At 37.5% G+C, this 24,452-nt stretch overlaps 1 protein-coding gene across 4 annotated transcripts in view; it reads right to left on the bottom strand.

Annotated features, from left to right (window-relative positions):
* IQUB (IQ motif and ubiquitin domain containing) overlaps positions 1-23,833 on the bottom strand; it is a 29,226-nt gene extending 5,393 nt beyond the window's left edge. For 3 of the 4 annotated variants that reach the window (XM_076329848.1, XM_076329857.1, XM_076329840.1), the window contains exons 1-10: positions 22,857-23,833; positions 21,530-21,691; positions 21,247-21,422; positions 20,848-21,003; positions 18,480-18,690; positions 14,303-14,478; positions 9,245-9,415; positions 7,643-7,819; positions 5,781-6,029; positions 1,692-1,877 (exon numbers count right to left, since the gene is read on the bottom strand). In XM_076329848.1, the coding sequence (XP_076185963.1) occupies positions 1,692-1,877; positions 5,781-6,029; positions 7,643-7,819; positions 9,245-9,415; positions 14,303-14,478; positions 18,480-18,690; positions 20,848-21,003; positions 21,247-21,422; positions 21,530-21,691; positions 22,857-23,316 (2,124 nt within the window). In that variant the 5' untranslated portion in view covers positions 23,317-23,833. The remainder of the gene's footprint in view (positions 1-1,691; positions 1,878-5,780; positions 6,030-7,642; positions 7,820-9,244; positions 9,416-14,302; positions 14,479-18,479; positions 18,691-20,847; positions 21,004-21,246; positions 21,423-21,529; positions 21,692-22,856) is intronic. The other variant, XM_076329865.1, reaches the window with a different exon arrangement.
* Between the last annotated feature and the right edge of the window lie 619 nt (positions 23,834-24,452).

The raw sequence follows: 24,452 nt of genomic DNA, 5'->3' as shown, positions 1-24,452 counted from the left end.
AGGGATATTCCACACCATATGACATCATGCTCAGCATATAAAGCTGGGGGAAGAAGAAGGAAGGGGGGGACGTTCGGAGTGATGGCGTTTGTCTTCCCAAAGACAACTGTTACGCATGATGGAGCCCTGCTTTCCTGGAGATGGCTGAACACCTGCCTGCCGATGGGAAGGAGTGAATGAATTCCTTGTTTTGCTTTGCTTGCGTGCGCGGCTTTTGCTTTACCTATCAAAATGTCTTTATCTCAACCCACAAGTTTTCTGACTTTTACCCTTCTGATTCTCTCCCTCATCCCACCCACCGGGGAGTGAGTGAGCGGCTGTGTGGTGCTTAGTTGCCAGCTAGGGTTAAACTACAACAGCAGTTAAACCAGATAAGTGTATAATCAGAATCTTTGCCTGCCATAATGCTAGTAACATAAATTTATGGATGCAGAGAAGCATCGCTAGATTCAGACTGCCTGAACAGCACTGTTGACTGAAAGTGAGACAGAGGAGTCAATAAAGGAATTTCCAGCTTGACATTGATTGTACCTTTTAAAGCTAATGCTCATATAACCATGTGTCTGCTTGAAGACACGAGTTGGGCACACACACAAAAAATATCATGGATGGCAGAATTCCCTTTACCTTTAGAATTCCTTGAGTCATATATTTTGTCCTCAAAGCAAACCTTTCATTGAAAGAGCAATTCATTTGCTCTGTCAGTTTAGTTCTCACATACTCTCAAGACTTCCAACAAGAAGGGCAATGAGTAACAACTGAAGTTGCATTTGTGATGCACACAAATTGTTAGAAATTGAATTAAGAACACCCTGAACAAAAGGACACTATACAACAATGACCTCAGATCACTACTGAGATAAATCAATGACCTACAGGTGAAAGGCTTAATAATCCATTACTAATTGCAGGACAAATACAGCTCACAGGATTCTCTCACGCCTTAGAAAACTAAATACTCTACTATATGATGTCCAGTGGAGTGAGATATTTACCAGACTACCATGTTTAGATATGGAATTTGGGGGAAGTGGTGTAAAAATACACAGTTTCAATGATTTCTTTAGCAAATTCTTAAGTTTTTTCAACTCAGAACAGCAATTATGTTTTTATTGCTTAATTACAAACTATAAGATTACATTGTCAGGGGTACTTAAATGACATCTATGTAAGAAAGTAAATTGAGACAAATTTTATTACGACAAATGGTTAAGTTCTAGACAAAGAGCTATTTTGTTATTTGATGAGAAATTTATAAGGCCAGAAACTAACGAGGCCAGAGCATGTGCAAGAGCACAGGCATACAATTGTCACAGTATTTATGGTTAGTCCTTAGTATGTTTTTCATCCAGGCCAGCTCTTGACTGATCTCAGCTGAGGGAAGAGCATAGGCATGGCACTGTTCTCAGTAGGCAGCATGGATGAGGCCACTTAGCTTCTTGCATTTTGGGAGGGAGAATCAGGGCAAGACAGAGTTCAGGTACATGGATGTGAGCTGTACTATGTCAGCTGCCCTCTGGACTAGTGCCTGTTTTATTTAATGGTATAGACGCAACCATTTAAATAGTCACAATGGGCCAATTTAAACATGGATGAGTGTAAGGACTAAATGTGGCCAAATATCATTAGTCACAGGATTCTATTAAAACATAATATAAATATTGTAAAGAATTAAGCCCATCAAATTTTACCTCCTGAAGGTTACACAGCCTAAGATGTGCATCTGCCTCATCTTTAGTGAGGAGAATAGTGTTCCACGGAGACCACTCACGCTGCTTATCCCATCTGACCATAACCAATTCATAGAGGTCACTGCAGGCACTGAGAGCTGACTGACAGCCCCATATGTTCTCAGTCATGTACTGCAGGTCTTGATGCTGAAATGGAAAACAGGGTTAAGAAGGAAGAAGCGTGTTTCATTCTACAACAAAAGCATTGTAACCATATAAGAATCCAAATAAAGCTTTAAGTAAAAAATCTTTTCCTATGTATATGTCATATAATCACTTGGTTAAAGAATGTCTAGATATTCACATCTTCCTTTAGCATGGTGTGGCAATTATTAACTGCATTTTTCTTCTATCATCTCTAAAATGTTACATTCTTACTTTGATTGTCTCTGCCAATGGCAATTCATAACTTCTGATATGAATCATCCTGATTGCTTAACTGCTCTTATAAAGCTTCTTAAATCTCATGTTTTTTCTTATGTAGCATGCTTAAGCCTGTTCAGATCTTTTTGGATAATAACAATAATCCATCTCTGTCATTATTGAGATGACTTTACCACTTCATTCTTCGGTTCAGAATTGATGTTATTCAATGAATGAGTTAGTACGCTAATAAATTACTTAAAGTTTACATATAATCAGAATAATCTGGCCTGGAAAATGTGGGAAATTAGGACAAGAAAAACTTCCACCTGTGACAGACCCCAAATCACTGCCTGCTTTGCTTTCTTCCCCTCATTTTGCTGTTGACATATGAAGAATTTATTGTGCTCATGATACTGTTGTTCATTTTACCAAATGAGATTATATGATCAGGTAGCTATGCTACATTATTAACAAAAAAATAATAGAAGGTCTGTTTGTAAAGGTTCTCTAGTACAGAAAGGCCTTTAAACGTACTTTTAACCTATGCCTAAGGTTAATTTACATCAATCTTAATTTGTTTAATTTATTACGAGCCATCTGAAATCACTACTAAATCTTGATAAAAACAGCCTCTTGAATGGAAAAAAAAAAATTGGGACGTCAGTTACCACTGCACTTTGGCAAGTGTCACCCTCCATTAATTCTTCTCTGTATTAGTCATCGAAAATAATTAGAAGATTTTTATCTACAGGAGTCTGCAAACAACAGACTTTTAAATAGGTTTTCCTCCAAGCTAGCCATTTGAAGACGACTCAATTCCTCTGAAAAGAAATCTTCACTTAATTAATTAAATAATGGTGCTTACATGTTACTAATTAAATTCCTGACAAAGAATGAATGAAACTGTACCAACACAGTGCTTTAGTGAAATGTAGCCTCATGTATTCTCATCCACCTTGCTTCCAAAATCCAGGAGCCCATGTAAATTCTTGCCAGGGAAAATGTAAGATAAGAGCCGGGCTTAGAACCTCCACTGGTAATAAATCTATGCCTACTGATCCCAGGAGCATAGGACTGCTCCTACATCTGGTCTTAAAGCTGGTTCTACAGGGCCTCCTTTATTAGGTTTCACTAATTGGCTTCTGTTTTCAGTATTTCCTCCTTTTCACAAAATTTCAAATAACTTCTGTATCTTCTTCTTAGAAGCCAGAAATTTGCAAGCAGACACATTAGCAAGTACTACTACATGCATGCTAAGCTATACATCTCAAAAGTTACCAGATCTTGCAAAAATCTATACTGAGGCATATAAGGGTCCATGTAAAACAGATCCATAATTTGACTCTTGTTTTTCCTGGATTAGTTTTTTTTCTGCCTGAAAACTAGGCAAAAGCTTGTTCTACGTTAAAAATTCTCAGGTAACGGGGAAGAGTTTGATTTAAGAGACTTCTGCACTTTCTAAAAGTAGGCATGAATTTTGCTGTGAAATTTTACAGTTAATTCATTTCAAATGATGCTTCCCTCCCACCCCCTCTAATAATTTGTTCTGTGCTCACAAGAAACAGAAATGGCCTTCAGCACTGTCATCTGACAGGTTGGGAACAAGTACCATTGAAGGCTCAGCAGCTGAGACTGGGAAAAGAGGGTAGGCAGCAAACTGATAAAGGAGTTTAGTGTATTTGTAACTTCAAATGAATACGATGTTCCCATTAGGGTATTGCTCATCAAGAAAAATCAAAGCCGTAGTACGTACCATTGATTCTAAGGAGCATGGCATAGTTAGACCCCCGAAAGAATAAAAGGCAGCCTCGGGACTTGACACATTTGCTGAACTAGTTCATTTTGATACCAAAAAGGTCTTTAGCTGCAGTAAGCAGAATTCAGTGGAGCTACCATAACTCTCACCAACTGCTTTTTGCCTTGTAAACCTTAGCAGCACTCATATAGGTGGTCAACCCAAACACAGTTAGAATCAGTATGCAAGAGATCTGAAGAAAAATCTTTTATCTTCTACAGAAGTCTTGCATCTATCCACAGACAATACAATCAGAGCCAGTAATGGTACTGCACTCGGCAATGGATGAAGTTGTCATAGCTGCTGCAAAAAACTTCTATTGTGACCAAGTCATTTCTAGATGCCTTAGAGCTGTTTTCTGGATCTAAGTGGAGTAGGGCACAGATGGTCGTTGGGAAGAGAAGGAAAAAAAAAAACAAGCAGCACAGAAAAAATTTAGTAATTTAAGGAAATGTTAGGAAAAAACCCAAGGAAATTAGTGATTTAAGATACAAACCTCTGTCGTTTAGGTATTTACAACTCTAAAGAGAAGAACTTGAAGTTAATTTGGATGAAAATGAAACGGCATCTAGAGATGTTGCAGTGGTACAACCATAAATGGAACTGCAAGTGAGGGCTTTCAGTGTCAGCAGTTAAGAAGCAGTCATGTTTCACTGCATCAATGGCCACCAGCCATCACAAGTGATGTGATGCGATCTGAGAGAGGTCCAAAAGATTTTGGAGGATGTTTACATATTAAGATAAACTAAGTTATACACAGACAAAAAAAACTTTTCAGCTTAAGTGAAAACCAATATGGATGAACAACATCTACAAAATCCAGATTCTTTGATAATATTTCTTAACACAGGCATGATAATTAAAGAATCCCAATCTTCCTTTTGGCAACTGCCATTGGCAAAGTGCTAAACCACAGCATGGCTTGTTTTGGTAGCAGTGGGATATTGATGACTGGCTTTTGTTTGCTTGGTTGTTGTTTCAGACGTACTGAAAATACAGTTCAAAAACTGTTCTATGAATGTTGATGCGGTAGAGATTTTTATTACTAAATCTCAGAAAGTTCAAGTAAATCTCAGCCGTTCGATATTTTCAATAAATAACACTTTGCAGTTACCTCAGATTTAAAACTTTCCCAGTGGATACTGAATGTCAAATTCTTTTGTTGACAAAATAAGTAATAACAACTAAAAGAGAGAATTTGCTGAAGACAGAGGCAAGAAGTTCTTTGAACTGAGTTGTTCCAGTAATGATTATTAAGAAACATTAGCTACTTAATAGTATTGCAAAAGATTACAGATGATTACAGATGATGGTAAAAAATTAGAAAATTAAAATATTTAGTGAATCCCTCTCCTAATAAATGCAAAACAGTAAAACTTTCAACTATACAGATATTCTACTGACATAGAACAGGAATGTCAAAACCTCAGCTTCTTTATTTTTTTCCTTCTGAGAACACAAAACAATTTAGTTGTATTACTAAAACAGTCCAAATAATGGGGCTTAAAATGTTTTACTAGCATTATGCCTTGAACAGTATGATAGTCATAAGGACATTATTCTTGCTTTACAGATGATGCCAGTGTCTTTAAACAACAGGATGGCCACAGCAGAACCAGAAGAAGAAACTGGATCATCTGATTCTTTGACTTGTCAGCTAGGCTTCTACCTTCTTTTAATGTGTAGCTTGTAACCACTTTTGAAAGTACAGCTATACTTCAAGAGCTTAAGCGCTTCTTCTTTATGGTATGGAACATCCCATATCACAGGAAGAAGTTTTTGTAGCTTTTAGCCTATTTCTCCACCTGTCAACAACATACACAAAATAAAGGAAAAATTATAGTCAAAGCCACGGTTTCCATCATTAGCAATGCTCTTTCAGACAGTACCTGAACTAAGAAAACAATTTTAGCATCATCCTGATAATCAGCTTCAGACTTTCTGAGATTTTCTAGTATGAGTTTGTGCTTCAAAAACACTTCTCGTCGCCGAGCCTCATTATCAAGCTTGCAACACAAGCGACATCTGCCAATGGTGCGGGAATTAGCAGGAACAGGAAACTCAGTAGATGGTAAGTAATTTTCGCAACTATGACAGAAGTTAACATTTTTATAAAGCTTTAAGGGATCTGGTGGAACCTAAAAGATTAAAAAAAAAGTTAATTTACCACAAAGTATCTTTCTGTTACTTGTGTGTCACCCTAACTCTATCAGAATACATTTTACATATATTCATGCAAGTATTCTAATATGTAAAAGCCAGTAATATGTATTTTGAAACATCCAACAGAGTTTACTTTTTTTTTAAATAGAAGACCAAAGGCCATTCTACTTTCTTACTGTACTTGTTAAAATCAGTTATACAAATCAGTCAATTCATTTTTAAGCTATATGAAGATCCTAGACATTATGCTCCAGTAGTCTTGCTGGCGCTTTTATGTATGCAGATTGTCGTCTCTGGAAAGATGACAACACAGAGGAAAGAGAAACTAATTCTTCTGCATTTAATTGTTCACAGAGAATCTGCCCTTTATGTCAAAGATAAAACCTTGAGATTATGGGCATATTAATATTTTGGCATAAGAATATAAAATCATCAGAGCCACATGTCCAAAAACAATATAGGGGAAGATAATAAACTAAACTTGCTAATGACATCCTCAACCTCATATTGCTTCATGGGTTCTGGAAAGAATTTAATGTAGTCTGTGCAGAGGGCCCAAGCCTGTAATGGGGTAGTTTGAGGAATCTGATAGTCCAGCTACCTATTGTGGTCATCTGCCTTTTTTTGAAAGTACCCTGAGGATTTGGTCGCCTTCACTGTCTGTTGAAGAAATTCCATCTGTTTTATGGTCTACAGAAGGTTACAAGATTCAAATACAAATATAGGTGCAATTCAGCCTTCAACTCAAGGTACAGTTAACCAAAAAGCTACAGAAGCCACAGATCTCCCATCTCCAGTCTCTGCTATGACCCATCTAGGTAACCCTGTTCATAAACTTAATGTAAAATAACTGCTGGTTGGTTCTAAATCCCACTAACATTTACTGACAGATTCTCTACTCCTGAGATACCATCAATCACTGCAAGAGGAATCCTCTTCTGATAGATGCAGAATACATGTTGCTGCCTAAAGCAGAAACATGATAGTGAATTGTATTTTTAATTGTAATCTGTAGTCAGAAAAGAAAAACAATCACACGACTTGAGAGGTGTCTACCACTATCTCCACTTCATAGCTATAGCTGCTTCTCATGAAGTAGCAACTGGTTGTACAACAGAAGCTCGTAACAGCTCTTGCTTAGGTGCAAGCTCATTAGACATCACTTTGACAATGGCAATGTTCTTTCTGGACACGTGGGATGCTGCCTCTTGTCCAGTGGAGAAAAGATAATTGCCCTCTCTATTGGTTCCCCATTCGTTATTACCATTCACTGTTACCATCCCATAAGATCTACCATTTACAATTCTCAGATTTTTTGTTTCATACATAGTGTTCCTGGGCTCTCTCAGTGCTACCAGCCATTTGTCAGCTTCTTACACCCATGTCTATGCCCCATGCTTCATATATGACTATATAAGCTTATTTGTGTGAAGCCTGTGTACTTGCTACATTTTACTTCTGGAGGAACTCCTCCAGCAATTCTACAGCAAAATCTAAAATAAAAAAAGGTTTCGTTGTTTTCCATTCCCCTTCTCCACCATCCTTAGTTCGATGGCCACTATGTCAGACTGCAAAATAGGAATAATACCTTAAGTATCCTAGCAACTTCAGGGTTAAACTTTGGAGTTTTAATATACTGAAGAAATAATGTACAAATTCTTTTTCTCAGTCCTTCTAAGTTGCATTCTTTCACCTCTCTCGACATAAGATCAACTTCCCTGTCAATTAATTCTACTATTTCCCATGTTAATTTACATTCATGTTCCTGAAAGAAAACACAAAGAATAGGGAAAAAGTCCACACAATAAGGAAGCAAACAAACAAAATAATTCTAATGCAAACTATAGATTCTTTGCCAATCATCATTCATACCTCTGCATGTTCACATAAGAACACGTTCATATAAGAACCCCTTAGTGTCTTAGGAAAACAACCTCCAAGAAAACTAATGTAAAGAACTAAAAAACTGAGAATGCTTACAGATCCTGCTTTAAGAGGCCTGTATAAATACCAAAGCAGTGAGGAACTGTAAACCTGGAGGCATTAAAAAATGCTAAGCAGAGGCACAGAACTCATGCAAAGTTTTCAGTCTCCAAAAGCCCCAAGAAATATCTCCCTGAGAAGCTTACTTTGGCTATGTGGTAGGAAGTGTAATGTATATACACAGTAGATGGTTTAAAAAAAAAACAACCAAGAAACAAAAACCAAACACAAACAAAAAAAGCCATCACACAAAATGCATGGGGGACTTTATGAGCATGCTTGGAAATTAGTCATTTCCATGTTTCAAATGCTTAGCAGGAGATTCTCCAGAGAGAGATGAGAGGTGAATGCGTTCAATGTTTTCTCACCTAAAATAGAGTGTTAATTTACAGAAGTTCTAGAATTTGTTCACTACAGCAATATTGACTTGTATTAAGATGGGCAGGAGTTCATAAACTAGCAATGCTTCCAATGCTATATTGGCTTTAGATCAAATTCTGGTACTACCAATGCAAACAGCAAGATGTTCGTTTGTTTTAATAAGACCAGGAAGCAACATTCTATTCTAGTTTGATATCAACAGTATCATCCTGAAAGTACCCTGAAAGTCATATTATTCTTTTTGTACATGAATAAATAAATAAATAAACAAATATGAAAGACTAAAAGAAATGCAGCCAGCTTCTAATTCACTGGGAACACTGGCAGCAGCAGTGGGGGTGGGGAGAGAGGGGCAAAGGAAAAAAAAACCAAAAAAAATCAGTATTTGCCAGCCATAAAACTGGTAACCCAAACCAACAGAGAGAGAAGGTTCTAAACAGACGTTTCAAAGAACTGAGGGGAAAAAAAAAAAATAGCCACTTACATCTCTGCCATGGTTTTCATCAAGTTGTTATAAATATTAAGCTAAACTTTGTACTAAAATTTTATTATGTATTAATACACAAAAACCTCTAAAACCATGGGGTTAAAATTCTAACACAATTTGAAGAAAAATGTGCACATTACAAAGTGAAATATGAATTTATCTGGAACATAAATTACACTCCCATGCCAGGTGGTACACTAGGCTTTCTCTTGCTGCCCACTGATCATCCTATCACTTGTTTGCTAGAAGAAGCGTTGCTTGTGTGTCAACATAATTAAGTCACTGTATCTTTGGGAAGTACAGCTTCAAGCTAAACATAAATAGAAAAATAAAACATACCTTCACTGTACGTCTGAGTGTTAACAGCACATCTATTCTCTCATCTTTTGGGATGTCAGTCATGCTAATGCTGCGGTAGATTTCAAATAGTTCTCTGGCACGGAGTGTGTACTGTGTATCCATTTCAGTGATTTTTCCATCATACGCTTTCCATCTCTTAGGTTGCGCACACTTCAGAAACAATTTGTACAACTCTTAGCTATTATAACCTGATCACCAGCTGAACAAGTGCATTACGTTACATCAAGTTTCACCAGAGCAAATAGGGACTTAACATTAATGCTTGACTAATACAAAAGGCTAATTCAATTGTCGCTATTTATACAGTACCTTTTCCAGCAGAGCAAATATTCAACTGCACACTTTGTTTAAAGTTGCATGTCATGAAAATTTTGACTTACAGTATATTAAAAGTAAATAATATTCTCCTACAGGGATATACTCTTCTTTAAAATTAATTTACTGACAGCAGTGTTAGAATACATTTGCTCTGTATTTCATCTTGCAGTCATAAATCCCTCTCAACTATCAGTAAAAATCAATGGGACTGTTGACTGTGTAAAGATTGCAAATTTAAGGCCTCAGAGTCTACCGCAGTACAAAGTATCTCCAGGGAACTGTTCTATTTATGCTAGCTATACAGATGGATAGAAGGCACAGACTTCGTTAAACCTGACTAAGGCAGAGTATGAGTTTACAGCTTATTGGATACTTCACCTAGCTCCTTGTTTGCTAACTTAACCACATACCATATGCCTACTACTTCAATTGTCTCTTTGCACATCTTTAAATTCTATAGACAGTGAGAAGTTACATGGTGTCAGCTGCCCCACTCAGTTTGAGAAGTCCAACCATTCTCCTCTTTCAAGACGACTGGTTTTGGTTGCAAACCACACTGTTACACAGGAGGGAGATATCTAAACCCAATAGAAAGATAGTATTCAAAACCCTCTCCCCATCATTACCTAACTCCACTCTCTTTCCTTAATTGGGACAGCTATTGGAAACCTCATTCTCTGTATTAATTATTCTCTTTCACTGTATTTGGAACTTGAGTGTTCACAAACACTTGTGAACTTCACTTTGCAGACTCAGTGCGAGCTAACTTCAGTAACACTTCATGCAGCATTCACATGCCTAGTAGTTTTCTGAATATGACCCCAGCATTGACGCAATCATTGTTTTGACCAAATATACAGGCCTGTTATGGTGATAAGTCCTAAAAATACCAAGAATATTAGATAGTTAGAATAGATATGATTAGTCACCACCACAATCAAAATAGAGCTTTCCACACTTTTAAATAAATAAATTATAAAGTTAGGTAAGCAAAAGAAAGACAAAATAATTGAAAAAAGGATTTAACACTGAATAACTGACATTTAATTACATTATCAGTGGGAGTGAAACTCTAATTAAAGGAGGTATTGTTAATCAGAGGTCACCATTCAGAGCCAAAACTGATTAAGAAATGCAATAGCAAAACCAGACATTAGTAAAAAATAAAACTCTTAATTCCTTAGTGAAATCTCTGAACTTCTGCAAAACTAGAAAGATGCGATTTTCTCTCTCTGTCATAAAAAGGGAGCATTCTCCTGTAACTTCATGACTTTGTTTCACTGTCTTTGTACAGTACTAGAAATTCTAAAAAAAACCCCAAGCAACTTAGAAGCTATATCATGCTGTAACTCCTTTGTATGGTAGACTGGCAAAAATCACTGTTTTCCATGGAGTAGTTAATTCAGTACCTACATTTGATCCTCTTCAATGAAATTACTTATTATAAGACAGAAAGGTCATTTGCTTATGCTAGGGAGAGTCAGTGGGCAGAGTTTACCCTAGGAAATGGTTATTAAAACTAGGTTCTTCTGACAAATTTGCAACAACACATATATGAGCTAGCAGTCATGGTATTCCACTCTGCAAAGGACCCTTAATGCAGACCAACTATATTATGATAAAGTCTAAATTATTCAAAGCAAGATATCATATCTGTAACTTCTGTAATTTTTCTTACTACCTCATCATAACTGGGTATTATATAAAAGAAAATAATTTAAAAAGAAAGAAATTATGCAGCATTTTACTGAAGAAAAAAAAAATAGAGAGGTCTCATCAATATGAAGATTTCCAGTATTTCAGAAAGAATCACAAGCTCTCTGATTTCAGTACTATTTTCATGTATTCAGGATCGATGCGAGAAAACTAAAACTTTGAGATTTTTTGCCAGCTTTTTCTTGCCTTTCAGTCTGCTGGGAGTGCTGCAGAATTTACAATAATCCTGTTATCTGTATTACTTCAGAGAGCAAGACTACCATAACTGCATTCTGCTGCCAATGCATGAAAGCAGAAAAAAGCACCTGAGGAGAGAAACACACCACCACAGACACAGAGAGAAAAAGGTAAGAAAAGTAAAAAAAATCCATAGGATGGGTGCAGAAATAGCACAAAGCATGAAAGGTATGAACTGAGAAATAGTTAACAATTACACAAATTCTTTTAAGAAAATATGATTGCTGTATAAAAGCTTAATCAAGTACTTCCTCTTCAAAATACAAATGTTGAAAAAGAATGAGCTCAGTGTAAAAAAGAACCTCCTAGAATGTAGTGCACACACAACCAGTAGCAACCATTGTAAAAGCACACATGCATGAGGAGGTACATGCTTAAAGTAGCAAAGAAGGGAACGAAGGTTTCCATGGAGAAGCAAGTTTCATATCACATTGGCTATTGCAGCAAAGTGAAATGCTTGCAGTCTTCAGATGTGAAATTCCTACTTTAACTGGCAAGTGTCCAGATTAACATTATCAGCTCAAAGTTCAAGAAATAACTGAATAATCTATAATCTAGCACTCCAACAATAAATTTCATACTACTAAAGTGTTTAAATTGCACAGTTACAGTCACAACAAACCATTCATTTAATTTTGAGAGTTCCAAAATTATTTATTTTTTAAGAAATGCAGAAATTGTTACTTTCTTTACCTCTGAGTTAGGCTGCTATCTATGTCAACAGTTTAGAACAACACTCAAAAACCTATAGCTAGCATGATAAAAAAAGCGTGAAAAGTTGCGGTAGTTCAGAAGCTCACTAGATTTTCAAATTAAAAAGAAACCAGTCTCTTTAACAAAAAACATAATTTATAAATTTAAAATAGGAATAAACAAAATAGTAGTAAGTGCTTCAGAAACATGTCCACTGTTCGGAAACAGAGAGCATCTCGTCTCTCATGTGTCTCCTCAATCTCCAAACGTCAATTGTCACTAAGAATTCTGGTACCGAAGAACATTTTGCTTCTGATTCCTAGATGTAAGAAAACTGTACAACTTGTATATATACTGGAAGTAATCTATATAGGATAGGACATTGGAAAGCAGTCATTAAAGGAAAAATAGAGACTCAGTTAAAAGACAAATATATTTGCTTTGACTGTTCCAGGCTTCTTCTTCTGAGAAGATAACAGAATAGATTGTAAATAGTAGAAGCAAACATTTAACATAGAAATGATTCAAGGTTTTGATATAATTCCTAAATATTTAGTTTTCTGGTTTTTTGCACTCTTGAAAGCAGTAACAGAGAATACAATCACATCACAGCAATAAACTTGGTAACAGTTCTTCCAACGTTTCAGGTAAGTAATTTGTTTGTGATGAAGAAAGGTAATAGATTTTATCAAATCACTTTTTACAGTCCAGTTCCCATACATCAGTAATAAAAAGAATGAAAAAAAGTATTTTTTGGACAAAACTGCCATTTTTACTTTTGAGCACTAAATAGCCAAAATTAAAAAAAAAAAGATAGTAAAAGACCCATTTCTGTTGCAGTATTTCTTTTCATAATTATGTCACATACTATAAAAACAGTCAAAAAATAAACTATTTCTTTTTTTCTGAGGGGATGGATTGCTGGGATGTCTACCTAAAAAGGACTTTTTTTTGTATTTTACATTAAGGTGCCATTGAATCTAATGCCATTCAAATTATCTTTGTGTACAAATGAATTCTCATCTTTGTTTTATAGATGAAAGCCTGAAGAACACTTGCATTAAATTTCATCCCCAAGATCATACAAGAACAAAATCTCAAGTTAAAGTTCTAACACAACTGAAACTAGTGAATTAATAACCGATTCAATGATATAAGATTCAGTCAAAGCTCTTCTGGGTTTCTATCCTGTACATAAAAACAGAATAAATGCTTTCCTTAAAGACAGACAAATGATGACCAGAGGCCTGTGCTCAATGGGGCAATAAATGACAAATCTAGTTCTCAAAGGATAACATTTCTGAGGGAAGAAGAAAAAAGAAAAAAAAAAAAGAATCAATTAATCCATTCTGCAGGGTTAAAGTTTAGTTTTGCAAATACTTGCTTAAACGTTTGCATTTAAGTTTAAATGCAATAGCAAACCTTTCACTATAGAGAACAATGAACAGAACATACCAGAGGGAAAATCACTTAGTTGTTAGTTTTGATTAGTGAAGCTGAGTATTTTTGAAAGAGAAGCTAATAGGCAGATTTTTAAAGTTTCAAAAACACATTAGGAAAGAGCATAGTTTCATGCATGAATTCCTACATCACTGTAATGCACACAATACAAAATATAGAATGGTAGGCAAGATCCTGATGCTTTAAAACCTCAAATTAACCATTCTGAATTGTTAGAATTTGAGCCTTTAATGCTGTTAACAGTGCCATCAGAATCATGTTCTTTGTGCAGAATAGTTACATAATACAAAATTCATCCACTCAGTGCTATATTTTTATATTATATATACACACACCTGAGATTTACCATAGACACAGGTAGTTAACAGTCTTAATGATGCACTGTTAGACCTTCCATCAGTCACAGAGCTATGAAATTCTCAGCTTGGAAAAAGAAATTTACTGAATTTTACTGACATGAACAACTAGATGATATGGATATTTATAACATTAGCATTCACATGATTAACTGTTAAAGCTGCAAAAGTTACTTTTGGCAGGTAGTTTGCAGATGTCTTTTCTGTTCCTGTACTTTGGTATTCTTTATGTTCAGCCTAAAATTACATCACTGACCTTAGCCAGAAAGCGCAGTGTTGCTTTTTGTTGATTCTCCTCATCTGCATTTAGCTTGTGTCTCCCAATGGAAGCAATCAGCTGTGCCTCTTGTTCCAGAAGTCCACAAAATGCTGCCTTTCTTTCAGCTCCAGCAAGAGTTCTGTTAATCCGTTCAGTCTCTTCCTGCTTCCATACTACAGATACCCAAAATAGTTGTATTTTTTACAAGATGTTTTCCAGTGAACCTTCTACTTTCATATTTAAGAAATAACATAATTAATTTTCAATATGCATTAAAAGCCAGTTTCTATGTTAGGGAATTGATTGTTACGCATATTTTCAATACATGCAAAATGGCCCAGAAATGAATGTAATTTATACAGATGTTCTGTGAGAGTACGTGTGTGTACAACAATTCCAAACTGCCAATTCATACTCCAAACTCAAAGACGGGTTAGGAGAAAAAGGAGCTCTATGTGAGAAAAAGAATTTAGCTCCTGTGGAAACGTGTGATGAAATGATTTCTTCACAATTTTGCATCTAAAATAACTGTTTGAGACTCAAACAGCTCCAAAAGGTATGAGCAATAGGAACTTTTTAAACAATTGCTCATCAAAGTCACAAGGAAAGATACCACGGAGATCTTCTCAACAGATTAAGGACAGCATCCTACTGTGGTACCACTAATACTCAGTGCTGAGAATACTACTGCTTCTCCCTGCATAAATGAGTAAAATCTAAAGAAGCTTGAAGTCCTCCAAAACTGAGATAAAACTTGACCCACAGTCACATTTAGCACTCCAGGTCTTACACTGAATATCTGAGTGGTATCATCTTTTGCCATCTAAGGCAGATGGATGCGCATTAATAATTAGACAGTCATTGCCTTACTCACCCTTTCCTCTTCTACAACAGAACCCTTCAAGTGGAAGTGGCATGCAAACCACAAGATAATGACAGCAGCACGTCAATCAGTACACGCTGTATAAGAATCTGGCCTTCTGACTCTTAGGTCAAATCACCAAGCCACAGGTACCCGCTGCACTTATAAGTTAGACAACTTAATGACAGAAACATACAGATGTATACATATGTGTCCATCATGGTTTATTTTGTAGTACCCATTTTTTGACTATAGGTGCTGATACACAGACAATATGCTGTGCTTACAAAAATCTGTTTGTAAAATCAAATTGTGTTTACTGAATAGTGTTTTCCTTTGCAGACTTCTGAAGAGTCTGTTCCATTTCAAATACATCTGGAGTTTTGTAGGGAATTTTATAATATCCAACACTTCAACATTCCTGAATAATGTCTCAAAGTGTTGTTATTGTTCCAGAACAGTTATGCAAAGGCAAAGCCCAACGTAAAGAAAATAATCCAGTAAGTGATGCACACTTACTGAAAAAACCTATAACATCCTGTATCAGGTAAGATTAGAGGCAGGAGGAGGGAAAGGAGGAAGGTTTATTTTCTGCCTGTGGCTTCCTTACCTACAATACCTTATGTTTTCCATTTTAAAATATTTCAATTGATTTCCTTAAGGCTCTCCAAGCTTTGGTATTAATATGACAGCTGTCTGACAAGTTCCGAGTACCCAAAGATATATTTTTAAATAAAGCCATTTCAGCAAACAAAAGCACTGCATAGAATTAATTTACATGAAGCTTTATATGCCTGAAGGGGGCAGCAACTTCAAAGGTAGAGCTAATAAATACAGGAAGCAATTTTGTACTTACAGAAATGAAGCAGCTGTCAGTTATCATCAATACTCACCTCCTGAGTCACCATATACATGCAATCAAGTTAAAAACATTCCTTTTAGATTATCTGTTCTACAGACAGAGATTTTCCTCCTAATTTTTATTCCAGTTTTTATAAAACCAAGTAGTTCACACTTTTCAAATAAATAATCAATGTCTCTATATGCAGACAGACTGACTATATAGATACATCTCATTTGCACCATACAGTCAACAGGCAAGTTTCTGTACCAACAGGAATTGCTTGTACTGGCTGACCCTGTAATAGTATCCCCCTGTTGTGATCAGCAGCAATAACCTTCACAGATCTCTAGAGGACAATAGTCTCATTCTATTACTGTCACAATGATTTAGCTTGTGTAGACTGTTGACACTATAAGAATGTAAAAGTAGTTTCAGATGCAGGTAGAAAAAAAAAAAATCTTCCTAGAACCACTAAGCTCTACTAAAATAAAGAGCATGACTTCAAGTCTCCATGTGGAGAAGTAACTAGTCAACACCAGTAAACAAAAACAAACCAAAAAGATTGACACCAGACCATTATTTTTAACAAAAAGTTAAAAAGACATTTCAAATACTGGAGTTTGTTCTGTTCCAGTTTTGAAGTGGCACATGTTTTTTCAGGTTGCCTAGATATTAAATCCCTGAACATGCAAAGCTGAAAGTTTTATTATTTGTGAATTAAATTAAGCCAAAGAGATACTTATATAACCATAAATTTTAAATCTAAAAATATAGGAAATATCAGCATTCATTCACAACTTTAACTCAGCTTTGTTGTTTCTATTGCAAATAAGACTCTCTAAAAAAAAAGTGGATCATACATTTGATTGCACATTAGCTAGGAAGCAGTTTTTTAAAGAAAATATTGCAGGAAATCAGATACCAAATAGTAGCACTTGCCATAAGTGGAAAGGAAAAGAATTATTTGGGCACCTTGGCTTTTGATTACCTAGTCAGACAGACCTTTAAAATGGCTTGATTCTTGTGAAGTGAAAAGCTAACTATCTGTGAAGAAAAAGGGGAGCGGGGGAAACAACCCCTAGCAAACCACAAATCTCATGAAGATACCATTCCCAAAATTCTAAAGTTTAAGACAGTAATAATTTTTACATTTGTCACAAACAGTAATAAGTCATTTATACATTCAGACAAAACAATTTGTTCAATGCCACACAAAGTATGACAGTATTAAAAGATTAGCGTATAACTTGGGAATTCTTGAATCATGATCCTAAGCTCTATGAATAACACACGCCACCAAATTTATGCTCAGTTTACCACGGAAGAAATAGCTGGGATGGTTTAAGGTAGGTGGCTTTGTAATGAAGCAGGTAATCCGTTAGGCCAGTTCTGCTATAAGGATGGTACTGCCCAAACTGCCAAAGAGTTATATCATAAGCAAGCACTGTAGCCTTACATAACACGAGTTGTTGAAAGTCACAGTGCAAGCATCTTGCTTAAAAGGAGACATTTCAGAAAAGAACTCTTGCAGTTTCATTATATGCTAGTACAAGTCCGCTGCTTTCTATTGTTTTTGTTTTTCCAAAAGGACATACTCTAGGTTTTTTGTTACATTTGCAACATTATTCTCCTGTAAGTTATGTCAATTATCTGCAGTATTCACCTTATTTTTCCAGGAAAGTTGAGAGGTGCTCACCTATATTAGACACCATCCACTCCAACAGGAAAAGTAAGTTTTTCAGGATGCCCTGTAGGACTCCTAACAGATTTTTAAAATTTTGACAACACAGTTTTGTGAAACATGGAATAAATTAGAAAGGAGCAAAAGCAGAAGGAGAAGACAACTAGGACAAAAGGAATAACCTCAGTCATATATTGTAAAATTCTGGGAAAAAAATCTAATCCATTATAAAAAATGTCTATATTAAATGACGAATGAAGGATCTTAATAGTAATTTCTTCATGGTATTATTTTCAGCATCCTAAATGTAGAATAAAAAGATTAAAGTAACTCTGATCCAAAAAACCAGTTCCTGTTCCTCTAGCTGACCTTAACATTAGAGATGAATGGAAAAAAAAAAAACCCACAACCAAAAAAACCCCTGCCAAATAGCATTATTCTACAAGCTGATTATTTCCTAAAAAGGTGTGCTGGTTTTGGCTGGGATAGAGTTGATTTTCTTCATCATAGCTAGTATGGTGCTATGTTTTGGATTCGTGATGAAAACAGCATTGATAACACAGGGTTGTTTTAGTTGTTGCTAAACAGTGCTTACACAGTGTCAAGGCCTTTTCTGCTTCTAGAAATATATGAAAGTCAAGTAATTCTTTAAAAATGAAGGAAATTCCACTGTAAGTCAACAAAATCAAGGAAGTATCTATAGAAACATGTCAAAACCAGAAGAGTTTGTTTTAAACAAATTGTACTCTTGCTGATTTGAGAGTATCCCTTTGGGAAAAAAACTTACATTCTAAAGCATGGTACAGTAGCTCAAAGTCTTCTTTTGTTTTAGGGTTCAGTCTTCGTTCGTGCTCCCTTCTCAGTTTTTCTTCTTTCTCTTTTTTTCTCCGTAACTCTTCTTGTGCCTCCCATGCCAGCCTTAACCTCTTTTCTTCCCTCAGATTTTGCACTACATTTATAGCATGCCAACGACGGAAATATGTCTGTAATACTATTACCTATATATGATACAATACCAAAGAATCGTGAATTTAAAACAATACAGCATAATTTTTTTTTAACTGTTATTTTTTCCAGCTACTTAACTACATTTTTTCTAATATTTGTCTTGTACTCAAACTAGTTTAAATGTTACAAAACCAGTAATGTACTATTAGTCTAAACACTAGTATGCTTACTTATTTAGGTAACCACAGGAGTTTAATCAGTGAGTACAGTGAAGAAACTAGGTTCAAATAATCAAGTTAAAGTATCAACTGCAATTACAAAATCTATTTTTCTTTTTCAAATCTCTCCTTAAAAAATGCCTTTTGCCATGTATTGTTTTTATTCTTTTCAGCTTTGTGGGGAGAGGTCCTCATTTTACTATCCATTTATATAGTGTCTAGATTGATAATTTAGACACCTATTTGCCAAATTTCTTTTAAATTTCTAAATACAAAAATCAACACATACACACACAAAACCAACTGCACTTTATTTGTAAACAAATAATGTAAATGAAGTTGCCAATGCTGTTGTGACAGAACTTGAAAATTAAAAAATCCACTTTCCAAAGCTGTGGTCTTTAAAGACTAAGGAAATGTCTATAATAAGCTAAGGGAGCACAACGCACAAGCCTGAGCATCTGCCAGCTGAGTTAGCACTTGCACCACAAGCAGTTTAGCCAGGTCAATACCATGAGCTAATAAGCATTGTTCAGCGTTGAAGGCTATCAGGCACAAAACCACACTAATACAGTTATACCGTCTCTAGAGATATCGTAACCTAACATTTCTCTTGAATACGCTTCAGCTAGTATTTCAATACGGAACTACAGTGCACTGTGCGAGCCCATCAACTTGAACAAACACCAAGCTGATGTCTCTCTACTGTGCATTATGGATTACCTACAGATACATTACAGATTTCAGTAAGTGGCAGTAATGATCAGAGTAAAACATATTGGCAGTCCTGAGGAAACGGCTACCTATTTGGGTTCCACTTCTACAAGATGCTTATTGCCGTCAGCTGATGCTGACCAAATAAGAAGTTGTTACAGAAAACTTCTACCCAGAAGATTTCAAAGCATCTTGCCAACCATGTCAATACAATTACCCTACTTGGACACGTGGGGAACCAACTGTTTTTAGTGAGATTCAGACTGTCTATTTTAAGCAATCAAATTAATAACTAGACAATTTACAAAGCAGTGCCCGGCCTAACATGATGTCGGGTGTACTTAAGTTAGGTGTGCAGTCACTGAATATGTGGGTTTCAAAAAGCAATTTGGAATGCCTAAATGGCATCCTCTGCACAATGACTATACAGGATCTGTCATCAGAATCACCTGCATGAGGCGACTCAGCGCACCAAAAAACTCCACAGGCGCATTGCAGGTGTTTGAACAGCTAGGTTCTACCTGGTTCTACCAAAGCAGGAGCTTGAACACAATCCAAAACAGAACAGTATGCCAAAAGGTAACCTGTCAGGCCGTTAAAACAAATAAACCTGAAAACCACAAAACCCATAAGCTGAATGCAGGTCTCCTAAATCCTAACCCAATACTCTATATCCATTTGAGGCCATACATTAAGCATGTAGAATCATAGAATAGTTTGGGTTGGAAGGGACCTCTAAAGGTCATCTAGTCCAACCCCCCTGCAATGAGCAGGGACAACCAGATCGGGTTGCTCAGAGCCCTGTCCAACCTGACCTGGAATGTTTCCAGGGATGGGGCATCCACCACCTCTCTGGGCAACCTGTGCCAGTGTTTCACCACCCTCAGCGTAAAAAATTTCTTCCTTATTTCTAGTCTGTAGCTTAGGTCCTTCCAAAGAGATCATGAGAATGCCGTAGGGACAAGCCCATTTTAATTCCTAATGCTCTATATGGAAGCTTAACTGTCAGTGTAAGGCAGAAACCAGTAAAATCACAATTCTTAGTATTTAAAGAAACCACAAGGTCTCAAATGTCATTAAAAACACTAATATTGTAAATGAGCAGACACACGCTTCCCCCATATCTGAAAGATTACAAAATGTGAAGATTAAGCAGACGTTTTGCAGTTCACTGTTAAATTCACTCTTTGAACACTCTGAACACTCATTAAATATTCAGATAACCTTCGTAACACTTTGCCTTACAGATACAGTTTCAAACAGAGGAGAACTTACCGCTTCAAGTCTACGTTTATGGTATTCTTCCGCTGTAACATACTTTCCAGGACTTACTAGTTTGTCAGTCATGTTTGACACGTACAGGCCAATTTTAGTCATCTGTGTTGATGTTGTATTTTTTGTTTGTTGTGGCTTATTTTTTTCAAAAACCGTCTGGGGAAAAAATGCATGTCAGATTGTAACAATATATACAGAGATTTTTTCTTCATTACAATAAGTGGCAAAATTAGCTATTTGTAACAAAAATCACAAGACTAATGATATCCATCCACTAAATACTTTCAGTTGCACACTTATTTCTGATCTACTTCCTCATTCCTATTGGAAATAATTGTGTCAACATTCCATTCTGTTTGGCAAAACCAACATTCTAAAAAGACACTACAAAACCATTACCTGCGTTTCCCTACAAAATAATTGAATTCCTTTGTCAGGTCGGGTTTTGGGTATCGTTTGTGATCCTGCGTTATGAAATTCCACTCCTGTTATCCTGTTCTTAAATCCACCCAGAAATGGTTTATGATAGGTTGGTCTTTCAATTTTTACAACTACATCTTGGAATGAATCAGAATCTGTTAAAATGGAAGTTCCAAGACAGAAATATTGTTTCTTTTAGTAACAGATTGTGATTAGAGCACAATTATATATATATTGATACATGTTTAAAACCAGCATTTACCTGTTTGTACTCTGACAGTTATGACATCAGGCATGTGGTAATCCTGTTGAACTGCTTTCCCAGGAAAATGTTCCTGATCAAAACATAACTCCTCAGACTGGATAGTTTCATCAAAGTTAGCCCTAGTGCTCCTAAGAGCTTCATCATCCTCAATCATGCTTCCTAAAAATAAAACCAAAATTAATTTCTAATATGCTTCTCAAAACAAATAACTCAAGTTTACCCTGAGACGATTTTATTGAAACACTGCAACACAGAATAATCACAGATTTTTGAGCAGTCTATTTGAAAGCTGAAACAGTATTATCATACTCTTTTTGAAGAGATACCCAACGTAATACTGTCACCAAATAAAAAGTCATTCATACTACAATTCTTAAAAAGTTACAGTAAGTGTTTTATTTGCAAATGCATAACTTTAAATCAAAGTTACCCATTTATACAGTGAACTGTTATTGAAAAATCTTACCTAAACTTGCTCCAATTTAGGCCTGACCTAAGCATACGATGGCTGAATCACACAATATTGACATGGTGTTTATTCAAAGACTACATTCTGAACCACATCTACTTAACCCGAAGCTCCAGAAATTACTTCTTTTTGATTTAGAGATAAGATCTACCTGGCCTTGATACCGTGCCCTTCCTAGGAAGCGATCGCCAGCTACTCAGAATGAGAGCATCTGACTGCAGCCCAGCCAAGAGGAAGGCAGTCAGCAGCTCCATACTCGGAAGGGTCACTCACTGTGCTCACCTGCTGAACGGGATGTGCTACCTTCCACTCGGAAGACCTAAGAAAACGGGGCACTGAACTGGGAAGAGGAAGTAACACAGGCCACCCAGAATGGAGAAGAACAAGTGCAGGAAATGATGGGAGTGTTTCGGGGACTGCAGGAGAAAGGCATGGATAACAGAAGGGTGGCAGGTAAGTTACAGGGGAATCTAAGAGATGTAAAATAGTAAGGTGATTGCTGTGGTCTAGTCTAAACTGTTAGTAGCCCATGTACTCATGTGAATTATGCACCGCTGTTTTTCAAATGTGTGTACAAAACACGTACACATACTCACACACGTTTCTGGAAATGAAGATCACGCTATAAAATGCCGTATTAGTCTATAAATTGCTACTGCAACTTGAGATAAAGAATACATTCCTCACCTTTTGAGGCATGTTTTATATGAGAATTTAAAAAGTCACTTCAAGACCAAAAACCAACAAACGTGAACAGAATGAGGGCGTGGGGGGTTGCAAGAAGCCATAATCAAGTTGAAGAAAAAATAAATCTCTTTTAAGCCTTAACGTCCCACATTTTAATAACTTCTTTACCTGTTACTGTCCCACTTGCCGTACTCTCTGACAGAACTGAGTTTTGAGATGTTTGTTCTTCCCTTTCTGAATTTCTTAATTCAAGTAAAGTAGAATAATTCTTGTTGGTAACAGGAGATGTGCTCTCAGATGATGCGCTGAATGGGGCATCTGGCTCAAATACATCTTGCTCGTTATTTCCGATCACTTCTTGATTGCCTAGTCCTTTGCTGGGTAATTCCCACTGTGCTAAACTTGACTGCTCCTGTTCCTTCCGAGCCGACTGCTCCAGAGAAGCCTGCTGCTCGCAGCCCTCCTCTGACTGTACAGCGCCTGTAGCTTCTGAAAGCAGAGGCTTCTCTGCCGGGTCCCCGTTCTTGGCCTCTCCGACTCCTCTTCTTTCCGAGGATGCAGATGGCTGCTCTGCACCTGACCTTTCCATTGTAACAACTTCAAAGCAACTATCTGATGTACCTTCCATTCCCTAAAGTATCAGTTGCACATTTTTAACCTTTCTGCAAGATTCATCACAGTATCTATTTAAAATTGCATACTAGCACATTTCTACTACCAAACATACGGGTGACTTAATATCCTGAAATGCTTTTTCTGTACCTATTCCCAGGTAGCCTATTTAGAATAGCACAAGGTCTTTGCTTCCACCAAATGCAAAACACTTAACATCTTCTCACTGGCGTTTAACAAACATAATACTCCATAGCATTGCCGGCAGGCAGTCAGCATAATTCGTTCGTTATAGATATCTATATATACATACAACAAGACTTTACAGAGCAGTATTACCCAGAGACAGCACACCTTTTAAGGTTCTCCGTGCTGCCACTGAAATGGCACGGGCTAGAAGAATCCAAACCCCACATTCATGAAAAAAACCCAACAGCAAACGGGACGAAGGCCCCCGCAGGAGCCAGGCAAACGGGTGACTCCCTACCGAGCGCCCGTCTCGGCGGGCACCGCCACGCCGGGGCGGTTGGGCCGCTCCTCCCGGCCCCCGTCACGGGGGGACGGCAGCCCTTGGCACGGGGCGCACCGGGGGCCGGAAGGCTGCGGCCGCGGTTCGGCGCATGGGTAGGGCCCCCCCGCCCGGCCCCGCACTCGTTACTTCCCCCCCCACGGCTCCCGCAGGGCCTCCCGCCCCCGGCGGCTCTCCGTAGCGGCCTCTTCTCGCGTCGTCGGCGTGTCGCGGTAGCTATAGCAACCGGGAGCGGGCGGTGCCTCGCGGAGCCCGGGACGGCAGGGCGGCGAGGGCCGGAGGACCACGAGCATGCGCACTGGGGGGAGGGGATGGCCGGGGCGCCGGGCCGGTCCCCTCAGAGCCTCGTCTGCGTGCGGGCCGGGCCGGGCCGCGCTTACCGCCCGCGCTGCTGTACGCGCCCCGGGGACGAAGAAGGCCAAAAAGAGGGGAGAAGGGAAGCGGTGTGAAAGGACAGCGGCTGAGAGACCTCCCTGGCTCCATTTGACCCCACCGCGGTTAACGGGACCACGGAACATAGCACCTGCAGCAATAAGGCTGCTGCCCTACCCGGCCTCGTTTAGGTCGGTAACTGCGCCTCGGCATCGTACACTGTCGGAACGCCGATGTTCCGGACAATTGCC

This window comes from Aptenodytes patagonicus, chromosome 1 (assembly GCF_965638725.1).
Source record: "Aptenodytes patagonicus chromosome 1, bAptPat1.pri.cur, whole genome shotgun sequence".
Classification (NCBI taxonomy): Eukaryota; Metazoa; Chordata; class Aves; order Sphenisciformes; family Spheniscidae; genus Aptenodytes; species Aptenodytes patagonicus.
The sequence above is the reverse complement of the archived record's forward strand: the minus strand, read 5'-3'. Positions and strand labels throughout refer to the sequence as shown.